This window comes from Bos indicus x Bos taurus, chromosome 23 (genome assembly GCF_003369695.1).
Source record: "Bos indicus x Bos taurus breed Angus x Brahman F1 hybrid chromosome 23, Bos_hybrid_MaternalHap_v2.0, whole genome shotgun sequence".
NCBI lineage: Eukaryota > Metazoa > Chordata > Mammalia > Artiodactyla > Bovidae > Bos > Bos indicus x Bos taurus.
In genome coordinates, this window is record NC_040098.1 from 12,367,210 (window position 1) to 12,380,699 (window position 13,490).

At 45.5% G+C, this 13,490-nt stretch overlaps 1 protein-coding gene across 1 annotated transcript in view; it reads left to right on the forward strand.

Annotated features, from left to right (window-relative positions):
- The first annotated feature begins 362 nt into the window (after window positions 1-362).
- Window positions 363-13,490, forward strand: part of CMTR1 (cap methyltransferase 1) — a 53,723-nt gene continuing 40,595 nt past the window's right edge. Inside the window, exons 1-3 of the mRNA XM_027525379.1 lie at window positions 363-668; window positions 2,646-2,783; window positions 13,303-13,454. Of these exons, the coding sequence (XP_027381180.1) occupies window positions 2,651-2,783; window positions 13,303-13,454 (285 nt within the window). The 5' untranslated portion in view covers window positions 363-668; window positions 2,646-2,650. The remainder of the gene's footprint in view (window positions 669-2,645; window positions 2,784-13,302; window positions 13,455-13,490) is intronic.

The following is a 13,490-nucleotide window of genomic DNA, read 5'->3' on the forward strand; positions in this document are numbered from 1 at the left end:
GAAGAGGAGTTGGCAAGGGAAGCCCTATGTGTCCATACGGTAAGAGGCCATAGACAGCTCTCCTTCTTTCTTCCAGATTTACTTCAGTATATGTAGAGGTTGCACTGTTTCTCTATGTTGGAGATAACAGCAGTGAACAACAAGGTTGGGTGTGTGTGCCTTCAAACCATTTTATCCTTTACCTCTCTAAACTTGTTCTTAATCTGTAAAATTAAAACAATTGATTGAGAGAGGAGTTGATGTGATGCCACTTTGCCTTTTCTGTTTTCCACGTTTGTTTCTCGTCCTCTAGTGCCAGAAAACAAGAGACCTGCTTGCTCTCGATTTTATAGTCCTTCCGCGTCGGGTCTTCTGCGCAGGCGCCCTGGACAGGCCCGGGGCAGGGTGGGGCTGAGGCGGCCCCGAAGCCGAGCAGGTCTTCCCCGGGGCCAGGGCCCGCGAGGGGTGGGGGAAGCCGGCTGCCCTGACGTCATCAGGCTGCGCAGCCCGCAGGGCGGGACCCGAGCGCGACTAGGCGGCCCGCGGACCGGGGCGGGCTAGTGGGGAAGCGAAACTGAGGGAGGAGGCGGCGGCTCTGGCAGCGGCTGGGCCAGGCCTGGTGGCGGCGGCATCGGCGGCCTGACCGCCCCCCCTCTCCGCTCCTTGGCAGGTCGCCCTCTTCCCTCAGCGTGAGTGCCGACGCGCGGCCCCGGGTGGGGGGGCGGCGAGCGGGCGGGCACGCGGGGCTCAGCATCCTCACGTCCGCCGCCGCCGCCTCGGCCCCCGCGCTGGCGGTCGTGACCCTTGCCGCCCCTTCTCTCTCCCCTCCTCCCTTATATCCCTCGTCTCTTCCCCCGCGCCCTGTCTCCAGTCCACCAGCCGCTGCTGACACACGTCTCTGCGCACATATTCTTCACACACTCACGTTGTCTACAAATGAGAAGGCTGGCCGGGAGGGACGCGAGCTCATCTCTTGCTTCTTGTGATAACGGGTGGCGGTGCGAAACCCAGGCCTGGGGAGATGGAGAGGGGATCTGAACCCCTTCCCTGGGAGAGCAGCGAGTCGAAGAGTTCCCTGCCAGGGCACATTCTTTTGGATGTGTAGGTCACTTGAGCTGTGGTCGGTTGGCTGCGCGGCCTTCCCCTCTCGGGCCTCAGTTCCTTGCAGTGGCAAAGGAAAAGAGGGTTGGATGAGGTGGTTTGGAAGGTCCAGATCTAGGATGTGTAGGGGCGGAGCACCAGCATCTCCTGCCTTTCGCACACTATTTCCACTCCTTTTCCTGCATCCATCTCACACAGTTCTTGAGTTTCCTGTGCTTCCAGCCTCCCCCAGACGTGCTAGGAATCAGAGGGCCCTTTTTGCTTAGGTTATGGGCCTTGGAGCTGGTGGTGGTTGCGGGGACGGGGAGGGGGCGGATTTTTAAGACCGTACTTTAAAGTTAAATGTAGCTCAGCTTGGTTTTGTTTTCTGTTTGTTCAGCTTCTCCTGTTCTTCCTTCTTAGGATAGCTCCTGGCTGTGCCTAGTTAAGAGGCTGCCTCCTTAGAAAGGAGGAGATTGTGTGTTGGGTTGGCTGGCTCATCCTTGAGCTAGAGAGAAGTGACACGTGATTCATGTTTGAATCATGAGGGATCAGTGATATCTTTGGATTTCAGCACTGCTGCCCTGACCCATGCTGTTCGCCTGCTCTTGTGTCCCTGCAGCTCCCCTTCCCCAAGCAGTTGCAGGCCAGCTGAGCACCCAAGTGTTTGCTCTTATTTTTGAGTACTTTCTCTTTTCTGAGTCCTCTTATAGCCACTCTGTTTTCACCTACTCTTGTTTTTCAATTTAATCACTCCTTGAGGAATGATTTCAGGAATCTCATTATTACTTCATTCCATCTCATTTCCCCCCCTCATGTTTGCCTCTCATGCTTACACATGGGCATGGATGATGGTGACACCGTGCCTCGCCTCCTTCCATTCTCTTTTTCTGGAGGCGGGTTCTTGTTCTTAAAATTTCTGTTTTTGTACCTGAGTCCTATGATATAATGTCTGGTCCTGCTAACTTTCCCACTCTTCCATTTTTTCAGTCAAGTCAACCACTGCTTCCATTCCTTACTCCATTTAAAAACTTTCCCAATTCTCCCATGTTTTCAAACATCCTGAAGTAAACCAAAAACCAGTATTTGTATCATACTGTGTAATCTTTTAATTTTCCTGGTGAAATAATAATGGCGATGGAGTAGCCTTTCTGGGATAGTCTTTTCACCTTGAAAATATTTGTTGATATTCATTAGGTTTCATGATTGATTTCCAGTGTACCTTATCATCACACGTGTCCCTTGTTGCATCAAAACTATAGACTAGCAAGTACCTAAGGCCTTTTTTTCCCTTGTGGCTTGTGGAGTTGATCCATGACTTTTTAGCATTTGACACCAGTGGCCCAGAGACCTCTGGGTCGGTGAGCACCACATTTTCCAGTCAAACTGACAGCTCTTATTGAAAACCAGAGCTTGGCTAGCCTTCCTGGGTATCATTCTGAGGAAGAAGCTGTTCAAGCACTGGCACTGGGAGCTGTTTGGAGTTGCCAGCTTTCATCCCATTAATGGTTTACTCTCTGGAATTCCCTGCTGTGATCCTAGTGTCTCTGACCAGGGCAGCTGACTATCTGGATTTATGGTTGCAGTAACAATGAAGAGGAGAAATGATTCAGAATGCACTGCCCCTCTCAAGAAACAGAAGAAAAGAGTTGCTGAGCTTGCCCTGAGCCTCAGCTCCACATCTGATGATGAGCCTCCTTCCTCTGTCAATCATGCAGCAAAAGGTAAGCCTGCCTCTGGTCAGAGACCACTGACCATCTGGCTGCTTGAATCCCTGATGCCTCAGTTGGGCAGAATACAGCCCACTGCCCCATGAGGAAAATTCGGCAAATTCTACCGAGATGTATCGGCTGTAGACTTTCTCTTTTGCCATTCTCCTGTTGGGGGTTGGGAATGTGTTGTAACTAAAATGCTGGCCTTTCTACAGGCGTGCCTTGGTTCTGTTGTGGTCCTCCAGTGAGTGGCACTCTTTGCTGCCTTCAGCCAGGTAGACATAGTGGTGAGCCTTGAGTGCCCCTTGCTCTCAGCTGTTAGTGATCCAGGGGCTCTTTCACAGGGCTGGACTCTTTGCTGTGGTGATCTGGCTTAATTTCCCTCAGGTTTTCGCATTCTGTTTTCTCAGTTCCCTTGGCAGTTATGGTCAGAAACACCCGAAGGAATTGGAGCATCCCTGTGTTCGCTGTTTGCATTAAGCTTTAAGGATTTCACTGATCTGGTTGAACCTAGCATTTTACTTTGCTTATTTTCTAGGGTGACAGATGTTCACAGTTTCCACAGGTGCTTTCTGTGGAGCTTTCTGTCTTGGAGCTTGCCTGAAATACCAAACAATTAGAAGTAGCTCTGTTTGCATTTTCTTTGAATTGCCAGCTGTATTAATTTCCTAACAGTACCGTGAACTACGTAGCTTAAAACAACAGAAATATATTCTCCAGACTTCTGGAAGCTAGAAGTCTAAAACGAAGGTTACAGCAGGGCCATGCTGCCTCCCAAGGCTTTAAGAAAGAATCCTGCCCTGCCTGTCTTCATTTCTGCTAGTTGCTGGCGATTCCTGGTGTTCTTGCAGCAGCATAACTCCAGTCTTTGCCTCTGTGTGTGTCTGTGTTCAAATTTCCCTTTTCTTAGGAGGGATAGCAGTCATTGGATGAGGGCCCACCCTAATCCAGTATGACCTCATCTTAATTTGATTACATCTGTAGAGACCCTGTTTCCAAATGCCATGTTCCCAGTGCTGGGTGGATATGACATTTTGGACACCCAATACCCCCAGCAGTTTTGGATTTTGTATCCTGTGCTGGATCAGTGGTAAATTGGAATGAAATTTGGTGACTGATTGGTGACTGAGATAGTGTAAAGCATTCCCTTGAGGGTGATAGAAAAAAATACAGTTTATTCTCAAGAGGCTGGCTAATTGAAGGGCGGTAACTCATCAGGTGTACTGAATTGCTGGTCCAGAAGGGAGGAACTTGACAGACCTTGCAGACAGCTAATGAAGCATTTGGTGTGGCCATGATCCCCGCTAGATAAGAGACTCTTCTTATAACCTTCTGTGTGGGGATAGGTGCGGCTTTAAAGTTGTCACAATGGATTTTAGGGTGGGTGGGAAAGGGTTTATGTCATTGAGGTTGCTAATTTGGGAAGGCAAAAATATATTGGGTGAGTCGGTTCTGGCAAGTGTTGAGGAAGGGAATTTTGCTTATCACCTGGGATTTGAGCAACTTGAAGGTAGAATCTTCAGTCTTGAGCAGGAGAAATGGCCTGCAAGGGAGAAGGGGAGTGTGTGCCTAGGGGAATACTTAGGTGGTGGAGGTATCTGGTCCTAAGCGAATCTCAGGGGACATTTGCTCTCAAGAGAATGACTCCCAGGAGATAAAGGTGTATACTTAAGACTCTTTCAAGGGAACCAGTCTAATTTAAATTTCAAGCTTTTAAAAATGTAACTGTGGAGATTATCCCCCCTCCCTCCCATTCTCCCACAAACTCCCCTTAATTCTGGCAAATGGCTTTAACCTTTTCAGAAGTAGTACCATATGACTCAGTCAGGTTTGACTGTTCCTGTTGTGTGTACAGAATGGAAATCTAGAGGTGGCCAGTACATTGTATATGTCTGGCAATAGGCTGTTTGGTCCCTTTGATTGGCAGAAAAATGAGGCAGAGGCAAACACTGTTAACTTCCTGGGTCAGCTAGTTTTAGGAAGGGGCAGCTCCACAGAGGGAGAAGGCAATGGCACCCACTCCAGTACTCTTGCCTGGAGAATCCGGTGGACGGAGGAGCCTGGTGGGCTGCAGTCCATGGGGTCGCTAAGAGTCAGACACGACTGAGTGACTTCACTTTCACTTTTCACTTTCATGCATTGGAGGAGGAAATGGCAACCCACTCCAGTGTTCTTGCCTGAAGAATCCCAGGGACGGGGGAGCCTGGTGGGCTGCCGTCTATGGGGTCGCACAGAGTCGGACACGACTGAAGGGACTTAGCAGCAGCAGCAGCTGCTCCACAGAAGGCTCTGAGGATGAGGGTCTGGTGTCTTCATCAGCAAGACTGCTGTCTGTGCCCCTCCCCCTGAAGCCCCATGCCTGGCATGGAATAAATGGCACAGTAAGTGGGGACGACAGAGGATGAGATGGTTGGATGGCATCACCGACTCAGTGGACATGAATTTGAGTAAACTCCGGGAGTTGGTGATGGACAGGGAGGCCTGGCATGCTGCAGTTCATGGGGTCACAAAGAGTCGGACATGACTGAGCGACTGAACTGAACTAAAATATTTACTGAATAGAACTGATGGAAGGCAACAGGGGTATCTTTTCTAAGAGCCTTAAAATGCTTCACCTCTTTGATTGTGCCACCCCTCCTCCAGTCTGCAGAGGATCATTTCATTAAGTGCCTTGCGTCCCTGTCATCTCCTTCTGTGGTGACTTCTCTCAGGCATCCCCTGGACAGTGTGCTCTGGTAGTTTTCTGTCTCCCCAGAAACTGCATATCTGCTGAGAGCTCTGTGTGACTTTGCTGCTCAGCACACTGCATTAAAGCAGATGTGTTTCCTCTCCAGCCACTGCTACCTGGACACACTGTTGAATAGATGATTGAAAAATGCTCTTTAGGGAGTGCAGATAGAAAAACAAAACATGAGTAGTTGCTGTGTCTGTCTGTCTGGGCCTTGTTTGTGCTTCCTTTGCTAGATCAATGTGGTGACTCATTAATAGGTCTATTTAGTTTAATCAGTTTGTTTATTTTGCATTATTGACAGGGTAGCTGCATTGCCAGTCTGAGACTGACATCTGACCAGACTAAAGAAGAAAAGGGATGTTGTCATGGCCACTGGGTCATCGTGTGTTCTTTTGAGTATTTTAAGAGGGGTTTGAAGGCATTTTCAAGCCTAAATATACTCTTGGAAATTAAGCAAGGAACGGCAGATGGCAGTCATTTTGTTCTTTTTGGTTGTTTGTCACAGGATAGGTTGGTCTAGACCCCGAGACGATTTCCTTTTCTCCTCAGCTGCACATCCCGTGTGGGCTCCCAGCCTTCCCACAGCGTGTTGCTCTGGAAGTCGCCGGGCTCCTTCAGCCGAAAGTGCCTTCTCTCCACCAGGTTTTAATTCTTCCCTAAATAGGCTCTTTTCCCTGAAACACCGTCGTTTTCCTGTCAGCCCAGATTCATGGCCTTAATCAAAAACTTCCTTTATCGGTATCTGTTTAAATTGCTCTAACGAGTTACCATTTGTCCGGCATGAAGGAGAAATTGAGTCTCTAAACAGGAATGAGTGTGCTCCGCAGCAGTGGTTGGGCAGGATGTGGTGTTTATTGCAGCGCGTAGTTTATTCTCCTGCGTCTGTGTGCTGCTCGCCGTGGCCGTTCATGGTCAGCACTGCCCCGCCTTGTGTGTGGTCACTCTCGTTTTTAATCCTGACGTGTTTGACCTACTGTTCTATTGTGAACAATTCTGTCAGTAGCTGGGCTCTCCGGTAGGTTTTAGAAGGGAAGCTCCTGGGGTGTAAATGGGAATGCCACCCAGCTTTGGCAAGTTCTTAATGAAACTCATGATTTTAATAGACCAACCTTATTACTCCTGTTAATTTATATCCTCATTATAAGATTGTCTGCTCAATATTTGCTAATTCTTATCAGTCTTGGGAGGCTAAACTTTCTCTTTAGCTCTTGCTGCAGCAGAGACAGGTGTCTTCTTTTCATCTGAAAAGAGTGGCCGTGGCAGTCTGTGGCCATCAAGACTGTTCCAGGGCACTTGGCTTCAATGGTGTCAGGCTAAGAACAGGCTTTAAATAGCACGTGAAATGGAGAAATAAGGCTTATCTGCTAATCCAGCACACTTCTCCATCTCACAAAGAAAAGCCTAGTCGGATATTTTAGCTCCCATCAGCCTCATTCTCAGACCCTGGGCGGGACAGCTGTACTCTTGGTGACACCTTGGAAAGAGGAATGGAGTGGAAAGATCTTTGTGTAAGAGTCCAGTCCAGGAGTATTGCACCTGAGCCACCAAGGATTTGCCCAGTGAGCCTCGCACCCACATTTGGTTCTCTCTGTCATTTTGGTCCAAAAATGTTACGAAGACAAAACAAAAGATCTCTCTCTCTCTGGGATCTGACGGTGGCAGCAACCCTACATGCCCAGGAATGGTAATCATATTTTTGATGGGTGCCCACTGATGGATCCTTAAGCAAACCTAACAGCCTGGCAGCTCCCTAGAGCTGGATCAAGGGCACATTGTCCTGTGAGAAGGATTCCAAGCTTTCCTAACCTTTGTATAGACAGATGTGTGAGTCTTCAGATAGCTGGTGAAAGAAATAACAACTGATGTAACATGCTAAGTTCTAGGCTAGTCCGGTGGCAGGATCCCTGGGCTTCCCTGAGAAACTTTAGGGCTGTGCCCAGGGAGCTGCCCCCTACTGAGCAGTACAGGTTAGAGTCAGGAGCAACTGAGGAGAAAGACGCTGCACCTTGGGAAGCACAGCTCTTCAGCGCGTGGGAGCTCTGTTGAGCGCACATCTCTCCTCTGCATGGGCGATGAGAGGCCCAGGCTTAGTCTTGAGCTACTCAGGTCTTTTCCCTCATATCTGCTGTCCTCTGAAGATTACTCTGGAAACAAATTCTGCACAAGGCTTATTGAATGAGACTTTATTTCTTTATCGTTTTTTTTTCTTTCTTAAACCCTAATTTTGAAACTAATATATTCTTATTTCTCACACAGAAAATGCAGGAAAGGCAAGACAGAAAATAAATATCACCATACCTCTCAGTTTCCATGGTTACTCATTGTTAACGTTCTGGGTCTGTCCTTCTGAGTAGCACTCTGTGATGTGTGCCACATTGGCCCATGTAAGCACATCGGCTCCTTGTTGAGGGAATTGGAGGGTCACCTTAAGAGGATGAAGGCCAATTTGGTGCCTCTCATTCAGGGATTGTCTCAGCCAACATTCCTCCTCAGAAGCCAGAATTTTGGTTTTAAGTTTATTCTGATTTTTTCACACATGCTGACCTGTTTTTCTTTTGCAGAACGTCATATATACTGAAAAACGCATATTTATCTTAGCTGTTGGATTTTTAAGCTCTCTGGGAGTAGGACTGATACTTTTGGATAGTACTCCATTGTATACAACATGGACCGTTTATAAAAACAGGTCCTGAACCAAAGTTGTTGCCTGATGTATTAAACAGTATAAGGTGTCCTTTTTTGGCCTTGGTACAGGGTGCTAAAGAGTAGTCCAAGGGGACACAGTTCTCTGTTAGGATATAGATCTTCCATCTTCATGCTTAAATTGTTTGTTGAACCTTAAAAAATTTTTTTAAGACTTCATTTTATTTTTTTTAGAGCGTTTGTTTCACAACAAAATTGAAAGTAGAAAGGGACCTCCTACACCCCTGCCCCTGTGTGTACAGCCTCCTCCATTAGCAACATCTGTCTCTGGAGTGCTGTATTTGTTAAAATTGATGAACCTATGCTGATACAACATTACGGTTCACTCTTGATGTTGCACACTCTGTGTATTTGGACAAATACTAGATTGGTGCAAACGTAATTGCAGTTTTTGTATTGTTGAAATTTGCCATTTGATACTGGAATACATTCTTAATGAATGTGATATTATACGTCATTTTAATGCACATTTCTCGCCTTTTTTTGTTTTTTTTTTTCCTGCTAATGTCTTTTTACTTTCTGTTTATCTTTACTTTTTGGACTATGGAAATGATGTTAGATGAAAAGCAAATTTGAGCCATTTTCTTGAGCTTGAAGTCATAAAGCAGTGGCGCCAATTTGCAACATCAACAACTCATTTAGCCTAGAAACTGCTAGTGAACGTACAGTGCAGTGGTAGTTCAAGAAGTTGTGCAAAGGAGACGAGCTTTGAAGATGAGGATCATAGTGGCTGGCCATTGAAAATTGATAATGACATCTGAGAACAGTCATCAACGCTGATCCTCTTACAACTACACAAGTTGTCAAAGAACCTAGCGTCCACCATTCTATGGTCATTTGGTATTTGAAGCAAATTGGAAAGGTACAAAAGCTCGGTGAGTGAGTGCCTCATGAGCTGACAGCAAATCAAAAAAATTGTCATTTTGAAGTGTCATCTTCTCTTATTCTATGCAACAGCAATGAACCATTTCTTGATCAGATTGTGATGTATGATGAAAAATGGATTTTATATGACAGCGATAACCAACTCAGTGGTTGGACTGAGAAGCTCTAAAGCACTTCCCAAAGCCAAACTGCATCCAAAAAAATCTCATAGTCACTGTTTCGTGGTCTGCTGCCCATCTGATCTACTACAGCTTTCTGAATCCCAGTGAAACCATTATATCTGAGAAGTATGCTCAGCAAATCAATGAAATGCACTGAAAACTGCAACGCTTGCAATCAGTATTGGTCAACAGAAGGGGCCCAGTGCTTCTCCACGACAACACCTGACCATATGTCACACAACCAACGATTCAAAAGTTGAACACATTGGGCTACCAAGTTTTGCCTCATCCACCATACCCCTTCTTCAAGCATCTCAATGACTTTTTGCAGGGAAAATGCTTCCACAACCAGTGGGAGGCAGAAAATGCTTTGCAAGAGTTTGTTGAACCCCAAACATGGATTTTTATGCTACAGGAATAAACCAACTTACTTCTTATTGGCAAAAATGTGTTGATTGTAATAGTTTGTATTTTGATGAATAAAGATGTGTCTGCAGATGGTGACTGCAGCCATGAAATTAAAAGACGCTTACTCCTTGGAAGGAAAGTTATGACCAACCTATATAGCATATTCAAAAGCAGACACATTACTTTGCCAACAAAGGTTCATCTAGTCAAGGCTATGGTTTTTCCTGTGGTCACATATGGATGTGAGAGTTGGACTGTGAAGAAAGCTGAGCGCCGAAGAATTGATGCTTTTGAACTGTGGTGTTGAACTGTGGTGTTGAACTCTTGAGAGTCCCGTGGACTGCAAGGAGATCCATCCAGTCCATTCCGAAGGAGATCAGCCCTGGGATTTCTTTGGAAGGAATGATGCTGAAGCTGAAACTCCAGTACTTTGGCCACCTCATGCAAAGAGTTGACTCATTGGAAAAGACTCTGACGCTGGGAGGGATTGGGGGCAGGAGGAGAAGGGGACGACAGAGGATGAGATGGCTGGATGGCATCACTGACTCGATGGACGTGAGTCTGGGTGAACTCCAGGAGTTGGTGATGGACAGGGAGGCCTGGTGTGCTGCGATTCATGGGGTCGCAAAGAGTTGGACACGACTGAGAGACTGAACTGAACTGAGCCTAGTTAATAATGGTTTTAAAATTCACAATCCAATACCATAATCACTTTTGCCCCAACCTAATATATAATGACATGTATCCTTCCCTGTATTTCTGGGGGCTGGATGTCTTACACCACATGTTTGAGGTATTGTAAGAGGGAATGTCCTAAGGAGTTGTACACTCACTAGATGCTTAGCAGAGATGACAACTGGATGTCAGTTCTTTAAATTCACTACAGTGAGTACCTAGTTTATTTGTTTTAATGCAAAGCCTCAGTTCAAGTGTTAGAGATAGAAGGTTAATTGTGGCACAGTCTTTGCTCCCTAGGAGTGACTGTGTCCAGTGGGGTGGCATGTGGCAACTGCCTCTCAGGCAGTGTGATGAATGCTGTGCTAATGGTGTGAATACTGGTGCTGTTGGAGCTCTGTGGAAGGGAAAGTCAGGCCTTTGTGCTAGGGAAGACTTTGCTCTTCTCTGAATGTCAACCCTTTGCGAATCCGTGTTCTCACAAGGAGATGGATGGATCAGTGCAGACAGGCTTTAGAATTAGAATGTAATCCTCAAGTTATGAATATCTGTATAAAGCCCATTTTGAGTGTATAGAGAATTTTTTTTAAATGGCTGTCTTTTGTGCCTTTCCTCAAATGCTTCCCACAAGCAGCCAGACTTTGAGTCAACGTCTCTTCTCAAGGACCTCCTTTCTTTCTTAAAAGAATTGTGCTATGTTGCTAAGTTAGGGGTTTTTTTTTTAACATTTATTTAAAATTTTGATAGCTAATATATTCACATGGTTCATAAATCAAGAAATATAAAAAGATAGCCACTATAAACTCTAGTGATATAAAAATAGAAATCAGGCTTCACTTTTCCCACTTGTTCCAAGGAATCGTTTTGGTATCTTCTCTCTGCCTCGACCGCACATGTATGGCTAATCACTTTTATTGGTCTTGTATATCTTGCCTTCCAAAAGCTCTTTTTGTAATTACAAGAAATAAAAATTTTATTCTATTTTATTCTTATTGTCCTTTTTGAGAACATTAAAGTTAGGATGCCATGCTCATGGATATGGTCTCAGTCTTCTGTTATCCAGTTGACAATGTTTCTTGGTGGTCTCATCATTTCAATACATGGAGTGGAGGTTCCCAAGTTTTCTTGGTTCTTGACACTCTTAGTGTTGCCTTAACTTTTTTCACTATGCCTTTAAAATAACAAAAGAAATACCTAACAGGTTTGTTAGTATTTAGGTCTAAATAGCAAGCATTTATATCCTAATAACTACCAGATGTTTGCAAGAATAATATTCATAAATTGAAGAAACTAAAAAACTTCATTCTTTTAAAAAATTTTTATTGTGAGCTGCACTGGATCTTCGTTGCTGCTTGCAGGTTTTCTCTAGTTGTGACGTGTAGGAGCCAGTCTTCCTTGCAGTGCAAGGGCTTTTCCCTGCAGTGGCTTCTCTCGTTGCAGAGCACAGGCTCTGGGATGAAGGGGCTTAGTTTTCCGGCACCATTTGGAATTTTCCCAGATCAGAAATTGAACCTGTGACCCCTGCATTGGCAGAGGGAGTCTTAACTACTATTCCACCAAAGAACAAACACAGTTGCCTATTAATGAGGTTTGTGTACTCCTGAGCACTGTACAGCTTCTTTAACCTTGGGATCAGGTTGAACACTGCCACTGTAATTTCCTGTTCTGCATTCCTCCTGGCTTGTGGTTTATACCATTTTCAGTGGTAATATGCAGAAATTGTTTTACCAGATTTTTTTTTTCTTTGCTCACTCTGTGCACCACGGGAGATCTGCATTCCCTGATCAGGGATCGAACCCCCGCCCCCTGCAGTGGAAGCATGGAGTCTTAACCACTGGACCACCAAAGAAGTCCCCTGTTTAACTGATCTTTGAGATAGAATTTATTTCCAAATTTGGGTGGGTTTGCCTAAGAAACGACTTGAATAAAACTATATTGGGTTGGGATATCTTATTCTTTTTTTTTGGCCATGCCATGCAGCTTGCTGGATCTTAGTTCCCTGACCAGGGATCTAAGGGACCTGGCAATGAAAGCACTGAGTCCTAACTACTAGATTGCCAGGGAATTCCTTAAAATCTAAGAGATTCACATATCTATCAAAGAGAAGGAAAGATGCAGTTATAGTGATTATCTAGACTGTGGCTTATCCCACCTTTGGCCGGGAGACAAGTAACCCACCACTTCTAGTAGCTGCTGAGGTGGGTCTTATTTGGAGTCTTTTGGCAACAAAATTGCTAACAAATGAGCTAATGGCTTGACTCCCCCAGGCCGGCAGCTCCCTCCTGGAGTCTTTAGTTGCAGCTCCTCTATTCCCCGCCTCAGTTCAGCTGCTTGGACCCCGGTCTTCTCTCTCCTCCTCCTCTTCCTTTCCTGTCCCCACCTCCCCCTTCACTTCTTCCTTTCTCTTCCCCCACTTTCAGTCTGTGAGCCAGCTCTTTGAGGCTGTGCTGTAGACACCCCCCTCTCAGCCACAAGTTTGAAGGGCCATGAAAACAGAAAGCTAGGTTAGACAATCGCAAACTAGTAGTCCCCATGATAGAATTGTTGAAAATGAAAACAGGTATCAGTGTTTAGAAAGGGATGTTCAACTAATAAATAGCAGCAGCAGAAATAATAATCATATTGTTAATAAATTTTTTATTTGACACTGCACTCCCAAATATATTTTTTCACTTAATCTTCAAACAACTCTATGAGGAAGGTATCATCCCAGTTTTGTAAGAGATGGGAAAGGAAAACTGGATTTTGAACTCCCATTGTGTGTCAGATACCCTTAGGAGCCTTCAGTGGCCTTGCCCAAGATTACACAGTTTAGACGAGGGAGAGAATACATTTGACCTGGGTCACTTAATGAACTGTGTGTGTGCAATGCATATACCGAACACTAGTTGTATAAATGAAACTTGAACTTTTAGAGGCTATATTGTGCCATAAACACACTAAAACATTTTCTTTTTTTCTTTTCTAGCATCTGCTACCAGCCTTAGTGGGTCTGACAGCGAGACTGAGGGGAAGCAACGCAGCTCGGACTCTTTCGACGATGCATTCAAAGCAGACTCTCTTGTGGAGGGAACTTCCTCCCGCTACTCCATGTATAACAGTGTGTCCCAGAAGCTCATGGTATGTCAGCACTTGGGTTGGGTTTCTAAAGCTCTA